Source organism: Ostrinia furnacalis, unplaced genomic scaffold (genome assembly GCF_004193835.3).
Source record: "Ostrinia furnacalis isolate ACB-3 unplaced genomic scaffold, ASM419383v2 OfSCF7237, whole genome shotgun sequence".
Taxonomy (NCBI): domain Eukaryota; kingdom Metazoa; phylum Arthropoda; class Insecta; order Lepidoptera; family Crambidae; genus Ostrinia; species Ostrinia furnacalis.
Genome location: NW_021137476.1, coordinates 163 through 17,222, shown reverse-complemented (window position 1 = coordinate 17,222; position 17,060 = coordinate 163). Strand labels below are relative to the sequence as shown.

Sequence of the window (17,060 nt, the reverse complement as noted above, 5' to 3'; positions counted from 1 at the left end):
GACGAATAAATTGAATATGCAATGAAAATGGTACAAATAAAACACAAAATAAATGGACAAATACTGTGTAATTATGGTCAGCTTCAATGGACATAACTTTTTACAAATCATAAATTAATGATAAGAAAGTTTCGTACAAATTATTATTGATAACAGGTACTGTGGCACAAAAAGAATGCAGCGAAGTCGAAAAAAAAATCGTCAATATGAAAAAATATACAAATGGGTACATATCATAATATTTTAATCTTTTGTTACTCAGGCACTTACAGGAATAAATTGTTTCCATATGAATTCTAATTTAATAAACAACTCCTTTAAGAAAATCACACCAAACTTAAATCAATAGAGAATGCTTGATATGCACCCGATGAATATGACACGATTTTATAAATAAATAAGTAAAAGATCCCGACTAGTAAATTGTAATCAATACATATGTATTTAAAGATGTCACGATATAATATAAGATATGCAATAAAACAATGCACCTGCACACGCTTTGCTCGTAACTTCGAACAGCACTCATGCATTAAATTGTATAATAATAATATACCTAATATAAAGATTTGATGAAGATATGATATGAGAACGGTCGATCACACAAACATGGCTTACGACGACAGGCTATGTAATACAGGTCCCTAATACTTGGATAAAAAAAATACCCACAGTAACTGTCATGGAAAATTGATACGCAAACACCGAAAGCTCGTCTAGCATCGAAATAAATTACTATAATTAAATTAAAATGTATGTACAGTACATATGAACAGTCACGACTACTCAACAACGCCCTACGCTTTACATAGCTTTGGATACTCGCACGTAACGATAACTCGGGACTATGCTAACACTAATTTACAATAAAGCTTTTTAGAACAACATTTACATACATTTAACAAATATTATTGTTCGACATTAACAACAAGTGGGGGGTGACGTCAACGCCTCGCCTACAAGCCCTCGCGCTACTTGGCTCGAGAGACTGTCGTGCGTCTTTCGAATTCTATCAAAAATTTGTCTATACTAACGAAACGTCTACTTGCTCTGTGACGAAAATGTACAATTTCCGTTAATCTTACTAACTAGCTACACTTCGCTTTCAACATCAAATCATTAACAAATAAAAAATAAAATGTACAATCAAGAACATAATGAAAATAAATTTACAAGTGTAGGGTTAACAAGGCATTTGGAAATAGGAACAAGTTTAAACGTAACGGGGGTTAAGTGCCCACAAAATTTGAAGAGGTGTAATGGTGGAAAATGTCGTTTTCAAAATGACAATAAGGCATGAGGCCGTGGAATCCGTGGATAGAGTTGGCCGAGGGTGTCATTTCGACGCGACGGTGCGTCTTCGCCGGCTGCGGCCGCGGGAGGAGTCGAGGGCAGCAGACGCTGGTGCTCAGTGGTCGTGCGAGCGGCTGGAGGAGCGCGAGGTCTTGCGCTGGTCGAGATATGCCGCCGGCGCCCAGCCCTCGCCGTGGCCTCCTGGTAAGAGAGATCATGCTTGTAAGTGCCTAATTATACTTTGCGAATGCACAAAATGGGAATAATGGGAATTTTATTTAGTAAACTGTAGTATTGTAGTGTAGCAAGAGAAAATTGGCGCCCATTGAAGTTGAATCATAACTAGAGGACGCTTCAAACAAACTTGTTTGAANCCCTCCCGCAGCGAGACCTCGCTGGCGCCTACCGCGGTGTAGTCCGACAGCGCCCCCAGAGAGCGCCCCACCCCAAGGCAGGGCACTCACCTGCCATGTAGCACGTAACGTAGCATGCAACGTAACCAACCTTCAAGTGAGTACGGCTCGTCCACGGTCATCGCGTATCTGGTTGCGAGCTCCTGAATCCGCCTTTGTGCTCGCAGTGATACCGCCACGCGGGTCGCTGCGATCTCCCGGCGAACCACGCGCGAGCAGATCGCAGCGGGCTCGTGCTTTACTCACTTGATACAGTATCTGATGCATTACATGCTACACGGCTAGATGAGTACCCTCAACACATTGTGGTCTTACCTGCGAGTCGCACGTACCACCAGCCAGCGCAGCCCACCTTGAGTAGCTCGGCGTGCTGGCCCTCCCGCAGGGACACCTCACTGGCGCCCACCGCGGTGTAGTCCGACAGCGCCACCAGAGAGCGCCCCACCCCACACTATTGACCGTTGTCTTACCTGCGAGTCGCACGTACCACCAGCCAGCGCAGCCCACCTTAAGCAGCTCGGCGTGCTGGCCCTCCCGTAGCGAGACCTCGCTGGCCCCTACCGCGGTGTAGTCCGACAGCGCCACCAGAGAGCACCCCACCGCCTGCGCCCCACCCCAACACATTATAACTCGCGGTAGAGCATTGAGTGCTAGAAGCCATGAACGTGCAGTTTGAAGTTTGTAGATACTAAAGATTTTCACTAGGTAATAGAGTAGTGGCATGATGACAGATTTGGCGGCTTAAACAATGGCATTTCAAAAATAGAACAGTTAAAAATTATTTCTTTACTCACACCGAGATTTTTTTACTTTCTCAAGAACGCTCTATGCAAACAATATTTACATAGTTTGTAATTTTGTATGTAATACATTTGTAAGAAAATTGTTAGGCTGAGAGCTACATTCAATTTCAGGATTTGCTACAGATTTTGTGGGTTATTTTTACCCACCTAACTTTGTAGAGTCATAAATGGAATGGAACTTGTTAGTCAACTAAAAGTAAGTATTTTATCTTTTTTAGGGTTCCGTATTTTATCAAAAAATCTTACAATCCCAGAATCTGTCATCATGCCTATTGAAGTCTACATGACGCTAGTTGTGAATGGATATGTAGAGATAGCACAGAGAGAATAATGAGTTTTAAGAAAGTTTTAACTGTATGCTCATTGGCTTTTCTAGCATGTACTTAATGCATGTTGACTTTCATTGAATGTATTTGTTTTTATGTTGTATGAAAAAATTGACTATGGAAATACATCTGTTGGTGATTATTGTTTTTGTCACATAACTGTTCAAGCTAGAGTCACATTCTTCGTCTACTGTTTCAAATGGAGTATAAATGTGAGTCTAGCTTTACAGAATACCTTAGAAATCACATTAGCTTACATCAAATCATGCGTTCCATCACCACTGCTCAAACTGCTTTGAAAATCGTCATGCTGGTTAGGTTAGTCTTCGAGAAGCGAGTTTAGTGTTGTCATATCAACTAAATATACATTCCTAGCAGTTGTTTTCTTCCACGCAGTTCCAATCAGTTTGGCAGATGTTGCTACGCCATGCATGTTAGTTGAAAGCGAGTTCGTATAACACCAAATTAATATTTCTTATACGATGTTTATGTACAAAAGCTGTAAATGTAATATTTTCGATAATAACATCTGTATCTATCTGAATAGTGGAATTACATATTACATATCATACTTATAATATTTTCTTGTAAATAGAGTCGAAAGTGTCATCTATGAGAGAGAGTTGTTTTTGAGAGTAGGAAGTCTGTCACTAAACACTTTTCTAACAGTTATAGATTCACACGTCCATATGTCCAAAACGAGTGCAAAATAACAAATATTCGAATCAAGCTGAAAATCGTGTTGTAAAAAGAAATGTTGAAAATAACAAAAACCTATCAGATCTTGGATACTTGAACCTTTAGTACCTAAGATTTAAAACGTACAGTCAGCAATGAAAGTGTTAATAATTTTTAAATATTTTTAGTGACCCAAGATCCAATAAGTCTTTGTAGAGTTGAAAATATTGATCTTTCACAGAAAACGTACACACGTGTAAGTATTGGCGTAAGCGATTGTTTGCACATCGACGGCAGTGAGCAGTATACCACAACAACACGTCAGAGTTAACATGTTAACCTTGAGTTCACTCTTATTCCACTCGAAATAAGAGCGAATTTTTCAGTGCAACTGTCAACTTGATGTGCTCTCAAGTGTATTTCAAGCCGTGCGCAGACACGCGTGCTGCAAAAAACTCCACAATCCGGTGACGCAGTGTTTTGTTAAGTAGAGGCTTAAAATATATCTCATCAACACCTACTACGCCATCTATACCATAAAATACTTAGATATTAAACTTCCATTAATTGCAAATTCGCGACAGACAGAAATAATTTACAAGCTGAATGTGTTGAATCAAAGTAAATAAAATAAACTAAAATAACTGAAATGACTCTAAATGTAACACGATAGACAGTTAAATATAAAAATAAAATAAATACATTGACTTTATAACATATCCTAATGAAGCAAGCGCATAAGTAAACCAAAAAGCACACTGACAATGAGTAACATAACAAACAAAAATGACTTACACGAGAGTTAATGTTCGGCAATTATTACTGAAATATCCACGTTCGTTGTCAAACTCTTTGGTTACAAAACTTTGGATATTATATCAGTCTCTTTCATTGTATTTACATGGCCTCTACCGGCTGTTAGCTTGTAAAGGTATTATCAGTACTGTGATACGTAAAACGTGGATGTGGCTTGCGCGGAGCCCGATACGGAAAAGAACTGTACCATTCTGTGTATGGTACCGTTGAGACCCACGGCCTCCGTCACCTGTTGAACAACACAACTTGAAACAATCGCCATTGGAACCTCTAACGACTATGGCGATTTGATTTAGCGCCATCTTGTATGCCGACCCTGTCACCTCAAGTTAAGTGTAAGGATTTAAAAGTGAGGTGCCGCGTGCATAAATAAACCAAGTTTCAGTGCCAGTGTCTAATTAAATTTTAAAGGAACTAATCACAAGCGATGATTGGTGGTATTGCTAAATTAATTAGGCAGCGACGGCGTGAATCTTGGACTGGGGCAGGACGTTATTAATTTTTATTGTGAACCGTATTATGAAAGGACACTCAAGTATGACTTTACATCAAGAATATATTCAAGCCTGTTCCTTATCTATATTTGATTTGAACCAATCACAGACTTGAATCTATGCTTGAGTTTGAATCGAGTTTTGAGCTTCGTTTCATAATACGAGCCTAAAAATTTGCGGTAACTAATAGCTTTAAAAGTGAGGGGAGGTATATAGGTACGACAAGTTCTTTTTATTGTACGCGGGGACACTACCACCTCTTTGCTATTTTTTTCTGTACATGATGATACCGGGAAGCGTTAAGTGCGTTCGGATTGCCAGCGATCGCATGCGCTACCCGTGACTATTCAGCCCGCATTCCTTTAAAAATACACTTTACACTTACATAATAAGAGCGGTTTTCACTTCACTCATCACTGTAAACCCAAATTAGTTGGCATTAATCTCTAACCCGTATTTAGTAAAGCTATCCCGCTAAAGCGCCGGTCTCCCTTGACTGTTGTTAGTACAATAGTCAACGTTTACACATTTATAAACAACTACCCTTTGTTATAGTTACCAACTAACTATAAATTATGAAGAGTTAACAAACTGGAAGTGAAAAGAACAAAGTGAAGTTAGTTTTAAATATTTACAATTTCTACGTGTTCAGCTAATTAATATTATTTTTTGCACTAAAAGTATATTTTTTTAAATTTCCGGTCCCAGAACATACAAGGCAGTAATTATTTATTCATTATTTACTTTTAATTGTATTTTAACATAATACGATAGCTTATACCTAATTGCGATCCTATTAAATATTGAAATAAAGATCATTATTTTTCAGTTTTTTAGACTCTAAACATCACAAAACAAATTTTAACAAATACGGCCATCGATATTTATCAATAAAAAATATTTGGATTATGTACTATTGGAGGATATTATCGATGCTCGTATTGTAATCTTTACAAACAAACAAAGAAAAGGCCCCAGTAACCATGAAAGTATTCTAAAATGAAAAATGTACCACCTAAAATAAAATAAAACTTTTGTTCATCACTGTACATTTTTTTTTTTTAAAAGTAGGTATAAGTAGTATTGGGAACAGTATCATGACCACATGAAGAAATTATGCATTTTACAAATGGAAAAATTCTAAAAGGGAAACAAAAATGGCACGAGAAATAGTTTTAAAAATAAATATGTAATTCAATATGTTGTACAGTTAATGAACAAAAGTTTCATTTTACTCGTCATTTGGCTGAAACAAACGAACGAACAAGTTTATCGATAAGTTATTTTACTAACATATTTTTTAACCCCTTAGGCCATGAGTTTACGGCTTAGCGGCAAGGTTTGTACAATTATTATTGCAAAAAATCCTCGAGGCCAAACTTTCCACGAGACTGTGGCCAAGATAAAAAAGTAGAGCAAACCGTAAAGACATGTAAGCTACGATGCAAGCGATGCAAGGCAGAGAAGAAATAAGTTACGAATTCGAATGCTTTGCATATTTCATTTGGAGGAAATGAAATGAGAGGTGTCATAACTTTTATTTTTTATGCACAGATTAACGACTCGATCTGGTTTAATTCGATTTATGATTACGACATTTGGACTTAATTTGCTTGCTTTTCGTCGCTTGCATCTTAGCATACACGCGCCTTCATAGCTCCGTTTAGAGACCCTGTTAAGACGTTCTCTTGCCTCGAAGGTTTACAAAAAAAAAAGAAAACCCAGAGGAAACGCACTCGGGGTTTCTTATCCATACAAATAGTAACAAAAGAATAGGATAAAGTAGTATTTTTTATTATTATACGGCCATAAACGTCAATTTGCTTTAACCCCTAGTGTGGTAGGTAAATATACATACCGGCGCGTGTTCCGGCTCCTCTTCGTCGTCATCCGACGCCTCACTGGACCAGCAGGGCTCCTCGTGCATGTCGCAGGAGGCGGTGCGCGAGGGGTTAACGGGCGGCGCGTGAGGCCGCGCTTGCGTGGTCGGCGGGCCCATGTCCCAAGAGTTGGCCTGGATTAGTGTTCTGTGGATAGGCCAATGACAAGTGAATGTAAAGCCCCATTTTTCAAGTACTTAGGTACTTTAGCGTAGTTGATCAAACACGAGACTATACGAAATAACACATTCGCAGTCGCTACCGCCAAACCGGTAAATCCGCAATCGTGAAATAGTTTTTGTAAAGCCTATGCCGCTAATTGAGTTAATATTGTCCAATCAACTAACTGCCTTTTGAAGTTAAAACAATTTGCATCTTTCACAGTTTCTTAATAGTTTGATCAACTGCGCAAACTTGAATAACATAACTCTACCTAAATGTAAATTTACAAATCGTCTTTAAGTACTTAAAACATATTACACTAGTTTCATCAGCTAACGTCTAAAAAATACAGCAGCGTGATGTCATTACTTTATATTTCCATACAAAGACTGGTAAAACCTTGACATATGCATAATAATGTCAAAACACTATGTAATCCTGCATAATGTATTTTTATCTTTAGCGTAAGAGTACCTACTAGTAAGTAGGACCACGCATTGGCTATGCGTGATCCTACTTGACTGAATTCTCGACTGAAAAAGTGAAAAACTCGATTCTCAAAATGTTTGCTTTTTAAAATCTTTGAACCCATGCACCCCCAAAGCGCACTCGATAAGTTACATTACCCAAAAACATATAATTTCCACGATAGTACTGATCTGGAGCGTTTGAAGTCATGCTCTGTACAATTAATTTTAAGGCTTGTATTGCTACAATCTTTTCCTTTCACTACCTTGAGTTTGGGGATTTTTCATAGAATTCGGTGGTAGAATAAGCCGTTGAAGGCCAATAAACCTAAAGTAGGCAATTAACTTCATTAATTAATGTTATGTCTATTAATTACTATTATTACCTTCGTTAGACACCTTTTTCTCTAATTATTTCAGTAGCTGTAGAATATTTATTTAATTTAATAAGTAAAATAAGTCTTCTTACTTAATTATAAAAGAGTCGAGAGAAAAGTTCTCTCTTCTGAATGTATCACCTTATACAAACCTGTGGTGCTATAACCACTTCCTCTCTTCTTTCAGTTCTTTCAGGAGCCTTGGCACACCTTCTCCCCCTTTAGTTCTTCAAGCTATCCAGCAACACACGCTTGATGCGGTGGACCCACAGTGGACTCTAATATGTTAAAGTTCTATAAACTACTAACCTGTGGTGCTGCTGAGTCCCGTATTGCCGCACCCTCTCCCCCTTTAGCTCCTTTAGTTGATCCAGCAACACTCGCTTGATGCGGTCGACATACGCGCGTTTCACGTTAACAGTGCTATTGTATTTTTAAAGTAGGTATGTTCGAAAAATGACTAACCTGTGGTGCTGCTGAGTCCCGTATTGCCGCACCCTCTCCCCCTTTAGCTCCTTGAGTTGATCCAGCAACACTCGCTTGATGCGGTCGACCCACGCGCGTTTCACGTTAACAGTGCTGTTGTATTTATAAAGTAGGTATGTTCGATAAAGTACGAACCTGTGGTGCTGCTGAGTCCCGTATTGCCGCACCCTCTCCCCCTTTAGTTCTTTCAGTTGATCCAGCAACACTCGCTTGATGCGATCGACCCACGCGCGTTTCACGTCGACTGTGGGCGCAGTGATCGTGTGCACCTCAGAGCGGCCTTGCCTCCACACTTCGAACTTGCGCGGGTCGCCTTTCACCGACTCTGTTAGACCGATTTGTGACATCTGCGCGGAAAAATGTAATGTGAATCGCTATGGCGAAATAAATGCATTCGAGACGACTCGTGGCTGGATGTGGAAAGGTTAAATGGCGAGGTCGAATGTGCCTAATGGAAAAAGAAGCGCATTTCTACACGTAACCAAATTTTTTGTAAAAAAATGAATTACTTACATACATAACTATTGCAGAACATGAAGAGATAATTAAGTGGGCGGTCGGAAGTTGAATTTATAATAAGTAGTTAATTTGACATTTTGTTTTGAACTTTTGAACCCTCAAAACCTAGGAAGCTGCATTATGTCATATTTGCCATTAAGTATCGTAGAAAGCAACAGTTCAATCTAAATTACGGACCAAATTGGACTCGAACTATGTTTCCGGATAATTCCTGTCTCTAGATCTAATATTAGGTCCCAGATCTGTTTAAAATTAGTAACATTATTTTTTAATGACAAATAAGTACACATCTGTGAAATTTTAACACTTTCTGCGATACGGCTTGTTGTTGTTTAAGGTAGAATTGTTATATGATAGACAGGGTAGCAAGGAGGCGCTGGATGCAGGCCGCTATCAACCAGTCAATATGGAAATTATCATCACCATGTTCTATGCAGTGGAGGCCTCCACTTTTTATGAAAGACAAGGCAGGTATTTGATCGCAATCGCACCCGGTGTTAAGTAAGATGTAGTTTAGGATGGTACATAATAATATCTGCCCTTCAAGTCCCTATTCACTCTCGCCTTGAAAATGCTGAAATGATGATGTTTTTTTAAAGTGGACTATCCATTATCCACCTACCTGGAGATCATGTTTGAAGTGATAAGTGGCCTTATTGTGGCTGTTCTTAGTCGCCGGCTTGCAGAAGAGCATGGCCTTCTCGTAGAGGAAGATGTGCCGCCGGCGCGGGCGCAGCCTCAGTCTAAGGTCGCGCTTGTTCTCGGACACCACAAGGAACGAGCCCTGCATTAGCAGCTCGCCTTGCTGGCTTAGGTCCACCTGCAGATAGATAAGTTGGTTCCATTTTAAAAGCTCTTTCAGTTTCAGGCTCGCCTTGCTGGCTTAGGTCCACCTGCAGAGATGTAGTTTGAACCCATTATAAAAGTTGTTTCAGTTAGTATGATTTCCGCGACTTTAAAAAGAGTAATGGTCCACCGGGGGTCTCGGACCCGTCCGCCCCATAAATTTTGTCCCTCATACTATAAATGAATCTGTTTGCAAGGTATTTTAAGTGGGAACGGGTACGGGAATCTGCTTGCACTACGTCTACTGGTCTGTAATCGCCACTTGAGAACTTTTGAGCCCCAACGGCCATCAGTTGTATGAGCTATGCTATCTGTACATGGGAAGCGCCTGGATGCGGTCAACGCAGGATCGGATGATGTGGAAATCATTTAGGAAACCTTTGTACAACAAAAGACGTTTTTCTGGGTAAACTGTAAGTAAACATGCTTTTCTAGCTTTATGCCGCAAACAAATGGCTCTACATAGACTGAAAAAAATAGTTTTAGAGACCACCTACTAAACTCCTTTACCAGACCATTTTAAAATGGCAGCGAGTAATAAATTCAATATTTATAAACAATTAGAAGCAATTACCTACGAATTGGTATCACGCAATGTTAAATAAATCTCAGTCTCTTCACTTTTATTTACTGACACACATGATATGTGGTTAGCATAATAAAAAAAAAGAAAATTGTTTTATTTGATGTCATTGAAAATTATATTTCTTTACAGACAATTTTTTTCTGTACTGCCTACTGATAGCACACTGAGGTAAATACTAAAGCACGTTATAAAATTGTAAGTGCAATTTTCCAACGAAAAGGCGAACGTATTATATTAAAAAATAAGTTACAGTACTACTTCCTAATATAATTAAATATAGTTTGCAGTTACAGATCCTTGACTAAAACACGTTTAGCAAATGCTACGAAGCGTGAGAAACTAAGCCTAATATCCTCACTCATAAAACATATTATTATACAAACGAGGTCGACAACTTAATAATGAACGAAAGTGAGTTATACAATTAAATATAACTTATGAGCCGATCGCATGCGCTAAGACTGTTGGGTCGGTTACAAAATAAATATTATAATAGGTATTATTTTAATTACAAACCTAAACTCGCGTGTAACAATGACAATTAACCAAGCTATGTAACATTATAAATATTCGTAAATCACGATTAACCTAATTTATTAACGTACTTATAATTTATTAGGTATTTATTATACAAGTTATTCTGTTAGCCGTTTCTTTTTCAGTGTTATTTTAATTTATACTTGATGGACGAGTTTAAATTTCATTTTTTTACACAAGTACTTAAGTACAAAAATGACGAATGACCACTATTTTAGCTTAAAGGCCGGTCGATTTATTAAGTCAAGACTTGTACTAGAATTGATGTAAAACGTTTAGGGCGTTCACTAAAAAAATCTTGTTAGCATACTAAAGTCTGATCTTGTACACTAGGGCTAAGTTGCACCAACTTAAGTACTTTGACTGTAACTTTAACCGGTGCTTTTTGTATGGACTTTGACAGATTTTGACGTTTGTTTAAGTCATAATAAGATGGTGCAACTCAGCCTAGCTCTCCTCTGTTTTAAGGGTTGACGCTCTCACTACCAAAAGATTCTAACAATTAACACATTGTGATTCTCAATCCTCACAAGTACAGCACTATCCCCTATTAATATCACCTCTTAGGATGATTAAAGACCGAAGATTCAAAGCTGGATAAGGTAACTTACAGGCACGCCGGTGATGGCGATCTGGTGCATGGAGTCGTTGACGCACTTGAGCACCACCAGCATGCAATCCAGCGCCTGCTGAAGACCCGTCGTCATCGTGCCGCACTCACTATACCGCAGCAAGTCCTAAGGAGAGAAGGAAACACATCAGTAATAATAATTGAAAGAAAGAAAAACATTTATTTTGGTTCAAACATAAAACTAACACAGTTTGAATAAGTAAAAGGGAGTTAGAACCAAAAATGGCGACCGCTCAGCATGTGTCCTGCTCTGAGGTAGTAGAACCCAGGCCAGAACATTTGAATGTTCTATTAAGACGCAAGTTTGTAGCTGACTCTACACAGCAACAGAAGGTGACGTGTAGTCGCGACACACACACACTTTCTATGGATTTATATGAAATACTTTCAGAGGACGTGTCGCTAGCTACGGATGCTATGTCATAGAAATACATAGAAAGAAACCAGTAGTGTCTCGACGACACGTCGACTTCATCTGCTACGATGTGGAGCCAGTTGAGTCAACTGCGAACATGCCCTGAACTCGCAACAAAACTTTCTTTTTGTTTACTAAAGTTCGTCGGGTTCGTCTTCCAGGTAGTATTGTTTACGAAAGTTATCTCATGTCAATATTTTTGTAAACCTTTGAAATAGAGGCTGACAATAATGACTTGAGTTTATTTCGCTGCCTCTTCTCAGCACTAGACCACATCATTTTTCAGCAACCTGTAGAAGCGTTTTTTAATTCTAATTGCAAAAAAAACATTATAGCCGAGTTAAATAAATTATTCCGACTTCCGAGGACTTTGACATTTCAATTTTAATTGCTCTGAATTTGAAAAAAAAAAACGCTGGTTAATTGAATTGACTTGTACTCGGAGTGTTTGCTAAAATTATGCCTTTTGACAGCTTATAAATTATGTCAATTAATTGTTGGTATAAATCAATCCACTATTATTCCCTCTACGAAATCCTAGATAATTAGTATCGGAACATCCATCATCAGTATTCGAGCCGTTTTAGGAGTCTAGTCTTTGCAAGATGTAGGTACCTACAAGTAATTGTTCTGAAGATAAGACGTTATTATAAAATACCTACAAGTAATTGTTCTGAAGATAAGACGTTATTATAAAATATTTTTGCCATGTAATAAATGCTTAAATTTTCATCCACCAGTTTTTTAAGTGAGATGATTATTTCATTTTAAAATATTTACATACTAGGATTTTATAGGTATGCAAACTATGCATTCTTTATACATTCAAGTGGTCAAACTGGTCTTGAATCGATATTCGACCTTCGTCCAGTGTTAAGCTCGGAATTATTATCCAAAGTAATTGACATTTGAGACAGGTTTTGAATGCAAGCCTACTTGGTAACAAAAGCTAGACTTATCATGACATCATAGCCTTTATTATCTGTAAAAGAATTGCAGGCTAGGCAACAATTTTACTGTCTTAATGAGATGTTCTATTCCATCGAGGCATAAAACATTTAACGCCTTTGTTAAAAGGGTAACGGCGTAAAAATTTACTATTGTCTCCTCCTTTCCCACACAGATCAATTGCTAACGGTACACTGCAAGAACAATCGCAAGTTACATCCCCAAGTTACATCCCCAATTATTTAGTTTCTTACCTTTAGCAGCAACTGGTATTTTGTGATCCTCTGCACTGGTTTGAGTAAGTAAGCAGCAAGCGGGAGCTTGTGCCCTAGTCGTAGTTGACACGCTTGTAAGAACAGATGCGTGTCCACCAAAGTCTCCCGTAGTCGCTCCGACCGCGGTATGTTCTGACAATAGTAACTGTACAATCTGAAGAAGGTCTCCCTCTGCGGAACAAAATTAATAAATTACATACGTTAATTGAGTTTATTTACCGGGGAAAATGAGAGTTGAGCGAACTACTAAAATCAGTATCGTGAAAATTATAACTTTCAAACATGTACTAATTGATCGTTAATGAATCACATTCACTCGCAGACTCGCAGTGGAAAAATGAAAACACCTAAGAAATATTTATAGGGTTCCGTGATACTNGTGTGTGTGTGTGTGTGTGTGGTGTGTGTGTGTGTGTGAGTGTGCGTGAGTTTTCATTTACCTAATAAGTCGCAAATCTCCCTCTTGAAAGAGTGCCTGGACGTGCAAAACAAATCGACTTGACTAAACTTTTTGTTATAAATGCGGTGCATTCTGCATACCACAGAATTTTGGGAGTAATTACTGCGAGACAAAGAACTGCTAAAAAGCTTAGTATGTCTAGTACGGGTGCGTATACATATAACAAAGGGCCATACCTTATCTACAAAACACAGCGCGACAAGTTCTGTCGCTGATATCGATCGTTCTAGATCTTTGAGGAACACGTCCTGGTGGAATGTGAAGAGCTCGTGGAGGTTCCCGAACAGCACGTCGGCCTGGCCCACAAGCGTCGACGGCAGGAGGTGCTGGTTCTCTGGCTTCTCTATCTCTTCTTTGTAGCCCTGCAAAAGACAAAAACTTTCAATAAAATAATTACCTGACACTAACGAGACAACACTAACACGCTTTCTATTTTCTAACAGAAGAAAATACAACGACAAGGCACAAAAAGTCGTGGTAAAGAGAACAACATCAGTACCGAACTAATCAAAGTCGAACAATGGCTTATTGCATCGCACCAATCTTGCAAACGTCTATCGTAATCTTCGTAAATTGTCTCCAAACATTCACACTCTGTCAGTGTCAAGTTCTGCTCGATTTTCCAAAATTTTGTCTTGCTCTTCAACTTCTGTAATGTCGACGACCAATTGTTAATTGTCTGATTTCTGCTCAAACTTTGGCTCTTCGTACCTTCTGATGTGATGTTTCGGTAGTGTTTACAACTCCGTGAATTATAAGTGTTACTGGTCATTGATTTTAAACATTTGCTCGGCTTCCTGCATGATAATGTGGAATGTAAGCTCCGCACGTAACTGTCTGTGTTGCTCCTCCTACACATCGTTGAACCTCGCTTACTGCAGTGAGATATTGAAGAATAGTGATCTTGTATAGTATGATTCCATTCCTTCATTATTCTTTTGTAGTCTTTGAGTATGGCTGACAAAATATCTTCGGGTTCCTTACTGCAGCACATAGTTTGCCTCAATTCAGTGCAGCTGGATGACTTCAGTTGGGAGTCTTTCGAAACTGTAGTGGACGAATACTCCGGGGTCGATATGTGAACATCCGCTTCGAGGCATCCGTATAAAGGATTTCTTACGTATTCAGGCGCGTCGACAATAGTCGGCGCTGTAGTTAGAGATTCTCCAGTGTTATCTTCAGACGCTGTAACTGCATCGGAATCCGGAAGATAAGTGATTTGCTCTTCAGTTTTTTCTGTATATTCATAACCGGGCAGTGGTTTTCCGTAAAAGAAGTTTCCAGTGAATGGTTCCATGTAAACGGGTTTGATATTCCGCGGATCGTATTTGACACGTGAAGTTTTGCCCACGTCACTAACTGATTTCTTGCACTTCTTGTTGTTCCGGCACTTTTCTTTTTCAAAGAGCGGGAGCTGATTGGCATAATCGCTGAAGAGTGTTGAGTCGGACGCGGTTCTGGTGAGGCGTTTCTTCTTGCGTGTGGTGGGGTTGTCGTTTTTTCTGTAGTACCAGGAGTAGGAGGTGCCGACGCTGAGGTTCGCGGAAGATTTATGGAGGTCATATTTTCCATATTTCATGGTGCAGAGCGTGACGGAGTGTAAAACACGTTTGAGAGACTGCAGCAGAGTGCAGTGATCGAGCGCATATCGTTCCGAGCGGGCGAGCGCGCCTGCGCCTGATGCACCTGCTTGCATTGACTCGGCGCGTTCGTGACTGCCGCCCGCTGGACCCGGTGCATGCGCACTACTTACATTTCAATGGCATATTTACTTTTCAGAGCGCGTAATGGCGCGTTAGATGGAGAGCCATGCATTTTTCTTGAGCTAATCGAGTGTGACGTAATCAATTGATGTGTGGCCTACTTACATTGTTTGCCCTTGAGATGTACCGTAACATTATGTGCCCAATGAATGGGTACATGTTAGGTATATTGTTTCAGTTAACATTTATATTATTTTCATTAAAATATGTTTCAAGAGTAAAAGTCGAGTTCATGTGAACTCTACATCCCTAATTGGGTAAACTAAAGAATTTCAGGAAGTTGACACTCGTGAGAAAGTTAGATGAGTGGGGGCTACGTTATAAATAAACGGTCGACATTACAGCTTGCGGTCGGTAGTCGATTGAATCGCAAATAGTGGCACATGATCATGACCGTTTTTATCGATTTTGTGGTCGATGGATCATAAAAAAAAGAAATCACGGAAAATAATGTAATATGCAGGACCATGTGAATTTAAATAAATTTGTTTTATGGCTCTATAAAATACATCCAATGCGCTTTCGCGTTCTCACCACTTATGATGTCTGAACCTCAGACCAGTCATTATCACGTGTTGTTATGTCCTCCAAGTATGTAGTACCTACTATCTTTACTCATACGGCACTATATGCTCATTTCACGTGTACTCAAGTTGAGAATGTAGCCCGGCTCTTACAAATAGACTCGTTACGTTTGAACAGATGCATTTGGGCATACTCTTAAGACCTCTGAACATGAAATGTCCTCCAAGCACAACTATGTCAATGGCAGGTGTACTCACGTTGAGGATGGAGCCCAGCTCCTGCACGTAGACCCGTTCTGTCTGCAGCAGCTCTGCCAGAACATGTCCACGCCGGGACCGCCGTGCTTCCGCATCTTCGCCGCCGGAGCTCTCTGAACCTCCTGACGTTTCCATCTGCGACAAGAGAAAGTTAAACGTAAACATCGAGCTTCGTTATTCCTGTCGTTAGTCGATCGATAAGATCTCTATCGGGAAGGATACATCATGTATCCTTCCATCATGTACATCATGTATACTCATGTAGTTCAAGCGATAATTACACGCTAAAAAGCTAAAAGGAATAAATTAGCACCATAAGCTTTATTAAAATTAATAGTCTTTCCTCATACTGTTTTCTCTCTTGATAAAAAATAATATATTCTTAACGTCTCTACCTAATAAAATTATAAAAAGTTTACGATTATAGTCGATGAGTTCTAAGGATTCAACGAGATCCCAATAACATATGGAAAAATATTGAAAATTCCACTTGGTAATAAAAGCTCAGTTAAAGCTCATAGTTTATTGGCAATAAAACTATATGCATTAAAGATTACGGCTTCAATGAGAGGATTTTTCTAAATGGGTTATGGGGCAGCCGTTACATGTAAAATGCATTATGAGCAGGTGATACTATGAATACTATGATGCAGATTGATAAACCGATTTCATTCCTGTTTTTAGAACATCAACTAAAACCTTACCTAATCCATGCCATAATTGACCTTTCCTTAAATTACTAGTAAAATCTCGTGGCTTTTGGAATACATTCACGTAAAATGCTAGCTTAAAAATATTATATCCGATATCACCAAGCATTAAAGCTAGTAGTAAAAGTTGCTGAGCACGAAACCTTTTATGAATGCGTGCGTAAATGCCAAAGTGACGGTTTATTAAAGTTTATATTTTGCTTAGGTATTCCTCGGCCACACAACCATTAGGTGGATGTGGTAGTCTACAATTACCATTAGCCTTACTACCACAGCTGGTAATTTGCACGAAGTTTTCCGTTAAAATAGCTTCACATGTGAGGCAGGTGGCGGGACATCCAGTCAATTTTACATTAACGGAACTGTGTATGATTTATTACGCAATATCCTAAC

At 39.1% G+C, this 17,060-nt stretch overlaps 1 protein-coding gene across 3 annotated transcripts; it reads right to left on the bottom strand.

Annotated features, from left to right (window-relative positions):
* Positions 1-49: 49 nt before the first annotated feature.
* Positions 50-16,111, bottom strand: LOC114363705 (guanine nucleotide exchange factor DBS-like). 3 transcript variants are annotated; one of them, XM_028319504.1, is made up of 9 exons: positions 15,958-16,111; positions 13,589-13,774; positions 12,932-13,123; positions 11,295-11,420; positions 9,337-9,534; positions 8,331-8,542; positions 6,682-6,850; positions 2,177-2,309; positions 50-1,494 (listed from the first exon to the last, which is right to left on the bottom strand). In XM_028319504.1, the coding sequence occupies exons 1-9, from the start codon at positions 16,090-16,092 to the stop codon at positions 1,409-1,411; spliced, it is 1,437 nt and encodes a 478-aa protein (XP_028175305.1). In that variant the 5' UTR covers positions 16,093-16,111; the 3' UTR covers positions 50-1,408. The 3 variants fall into 3 exon arrangements, 2 of the variants coding, with proteins under 2 accessions (XP_028175305.1, XP_028175306.1); XR_003656794.1 differs by lacking the exon at positions 50-1,494 and adding an exon at positions 4,309-4,558; XM_028319505.1 differs by lacking the exon at positions 50-1,494 and adding an exon at positions 5,209-5,239.
* Positions 16,112-17,060: the final 949 nt, after the last annotated feature.